We start from the raw sequence: 3,299 nt of genomic DNA, 5'->3' as shown, positions 1-3,299 counted from the left end.
GGAAGCAGGGTAGGAGAGACTGAGTCCTCTGAACACAGGAGTTTACGGCCAGGAGGAACACCTTGAGCTGACAGAACAAAAGTCATAACTGCTCAGGCACCAGAGGTTGGTGACTGCTTGGCCAAAGCATGACTTGCCAAAAACATCTGCTCTGATGCTGAGCCAGTCTGGTGCCACCATCCCTGTCCGTGGGACAGCAGAGCTGCCGCGCCCCAGAACGAGGCATGGGGAGACCTCGCGGGCTCCACTCGTGGGCAGAACAGGTCTGAGGGGCAATCAGAGCTGCTAAAGCAGAGCTCCCCCGCGGGGAGCCCTGTGCAGGGCAGACAGACGTCTGCTGGATAAGTGGCATCCACGGGCAGGGAGCAGGTCGGGCTGGATTCCTCTCCCACCGCCTGGGCGTGATCAGCGCTGGGCTCCTGCCAAGGCCGAGCCGAGGTGCCCGGCCCAGGCACTGCCTGTGATGGGATCTGCCAGAGGAACAGGAACTGCCCCAGGGGGGGCTTTGTGCATGGAAGGGCTTGGCTCTCCCTTTCCCTGGCCCTGGCAGTGGACACACCACATGCCGTTGTGATGCTGTCCCAGTGAAACCACTGAGGGCAGGGAAAGGTGGGATTTAACAATTCTGCGGGAGAAGACCTGCACCTGGTTGTCTTTTCCCTCACTCCAGTGTCCTGAGGATGGCAAATAGTGATCTCTTGCCTTTCTCCAAGTACTTCTGGGTGTCCAGGTGCCCAGCATGGACCCTGGTGGCTCTGTGAGGCCCAGGGCACTGGGAGGGCTCTGCTCCATGTTTTACCAGGATCCTCTCTCACAAAAGACTTTCCCTTTGTGCAGTTTCAGAAGGACGCAAAGGATGCTCAGGAGCTCTTGAAGAAGGTGGACACAGACCTGGACCAAAAATTCAGCCCAGAGTTCAAGGACAGATACCAGCTGGAGTCTCTGCTGCGGGAGCTGGATGTGAGTATCGGGCAGGCAGGACTGCAGGGGAGGCAGCAGCAGGAGGCAGTGCCCTGGCACCAGTGCAGAGAGATCTGCAGGGGAGGCAGCAGCAGGAGGCAGTGCCCTGGCACCAGTGCAGGGACATCCCCACCCGTGGGGGCACCTGGCCCAGCTTTCTCCACAACTGTGTGGCTGTTTCCCTGTGCCTTCCCTCAGCTCTTCCTTCGCCTCTGGCTAGAGATTGCCTCTCCCTGGCCACGCAATTGCTCACTGGGCTGGTCTGTATCTGTTCCCTCGCTGAGCTGGTGCTCGTTCCGAGGCTGTGGAACTGGCTGTGCCGCTGGAGCTGGGCTGGGGATCACCCACTGGGGCAGGGCCCGGCGTGCTGCAGCAGGCCCAGCTGCTCCACGTGTCCTGGGACAGCTGATAGCTCTTCCCACTTGCTCAGCATCTTGGGGTACCCATTTGCACAGCCAGACCCAGAGCTGCTCAGGCACATCCCTGTCCTGGGGCTGTGAGGAGAGCGGGATCGGTGCTGTCCACCACGTGCACCACACCAGTGAGGCACAGCAGGGAATTCTGGCACTGCTTGCTGGCACGTGCCCAGGCACAGCAACTCCAGGCACAGTCCCAGGCCTTGGCCTGGCTGCAGAGGGAGGCAGGAGAGTGCAGGAGCACCTGGAGCAGAAACACACCGACCCAGGGCTGTTTCCAGCAGCAAGAGAAGACAGTCTCCATCCCAGCAGCATCAGTCCGAGCTGGGAACACTCAGGAGCTCATTGTTGCCTTGTTTCCTTACTGGCTGTGGTTGTTGCCCTGTGCCAGGACCAGGAGAAGGCCCTGGCCAAGTACGAGGCCGTGGTGAGGTCCCTGCAGGAGCGCAGCCAGCAGGTCCTGCCGCTGCGGTACCGCCGCGAGACGCCGCCGCAGCCCGTCCCGGTCGAGGCTCTCTGCGAGTACGAGGGCGAGCAGGTACCCTCAGCCCACAGGGCACACAGAGCTGCTGCTGGGATGGGCTCTGAGGGGGCTTCGGGGATGGAGGAGGCCCTAGGAGAAGGAGCAGGTTCTCCCAGTGCCTGAGCAGTGATGTCTCCCACGGAGGGAGCACAGCAAAGGTGGTGCTGAGCCCAGTGGGAAAGCAGGTTGTGCAGCTGAGGAGCAGGGCAGGAAGGGGCTGGGGGAAGACAGATCTCCATGCCTGTCACACACCCCTGGGAGGTTGCGACAGCCCAGCTCTGTCCCGTTCCCACGCTCCTGTGCTGGATGTCCCAACCTGTTCCTGGCCAAAGAAACACCACCATCAGCCACTCCCAGTGCACATCCCACCACCCCAGTATCATAGAATCACAGAATCAGCCTGGTTGAAAGAGACCTCAAAGATCACCAAGTCCAACACTACCATGGTTACTAGACCATGGCACTAAGTGCCCCATCCAGTCTAGGCTGGTGAATCCACCACCTCCCTGGGCAGCCCAAGTCTTTGTGGGGCTGAGGGGTTGGCCAGGGCAATGGGGCAGTAGTGGCAGGGGCTGGAGCCAGCAGCTCCAGCTGACTCAGCTGCCAACCTCTCGGGACAGGAAACCAGAGCGAGGCCTTGGCAACGACTGCTCATCCCTGCCCGAGTGGGACTGCTCCCCATGGCTGTGGCTTCGTGCCCAGGGCCCGTGGGAGGGCAGAGCAGGGCGAGGAGGGAGAGGGGCTGGGCCCAGGGGTGTGGAGGGGGCAGGTGGCACCTCCTGACCCACAGCTGTGACCTGTTCCCATCCCGCAGGGCCAGATCAGCCGAGGAGCTCACTACACCCTGCAGAAGAACCGTGGGGACGTTTGGGAAGTGGCTGACGGCGCGGGAGCCACGATCAGTGCCCCCGGGGTGTGCTTCATGATCCCCCCACCCGACCCAGAGGCCGTGGCACTGGCAGACCAGTACGTGCCCCAGCGGCTCTGCGGGACCCTCCCCCAGCCCCGGACCACCAGCCCTGCTCCCCTGGCAGCGATGCCCGCTGCCTTCGCGGCTCCCTTGAGCAACCATCTCCCGCAAGCCCCTCCAGAGCTGCACCTCCCTCCTGGAGCAGTGCTGGGCTGGGTGATGGGGGGATGGATGGAGGGGCCCGGGGCCTGACTCACCTCCTGCTGTCCCATTCTGCAGGATTGCCAAGCACTATGTGACTGTGAAGGAGAAGACAAACAACTGCAAGAACGTCCTCCAGCAGCGCTACGAGGGTCTCAAGGCAGACAGCATCGGGGGTGAGGACTGAGGGGCAGCTTGGGGCTTGTTCCTTCCCAGGCACAGACAGGCTGCTGCAGCTATGAACTTCAGTGGTGGAACTTATTAGGTGGATCTTGGGATGTTCTCCATC

General features: G+C 62.0%; 1 protein-coding gene across 1 annotated transcript in view; it reads left to right on the top strand.

The window, feature by feature from the left end:
• PPL (periplakin) overlaps positions 1-3,299 on the top strand; it is a gene marked incomplete at its 5' end in the record, with an annotated part of 15,445 nt that overhangs the window by 3,538 nt on the left and 8,608 nt on the right. Inside the window, 4 exon segments of the mRNA XM_009075607.1 lie at positions 838-960; positions 1,768-1,914; positions 2,714-2,865; positions 3,089-3,186. Of these exon segments, the coding sequence (XP_009073855.1) occupies positions 838-960; positions 1,768-1,914; positions 2,714-2,865; positions 3,089-3,186 (520 nt within the window).

This window comes from Acanthisitta chloris, unplaced genomic scaffold (genome assembly GCF_000695815.1).
Source record: "Acanthisitta chloris isolate BGI_N310 unplaced genomic scaffold, ASM69581v1 scaffold3400, whole genome shotgun sequence".
NCBI classification, from domain to species: domain Eukaryota; kingdom Metazoa; phylum Chordata; class Aves; order Passeriformes; family Acanthisittidae; genus Acanthisitta; species Acanthisitta chloris.
Note: the sequence above shows the minus strand (reverse complement) of the source record. Positions and strands in the feature narration are given on the sequence as shown.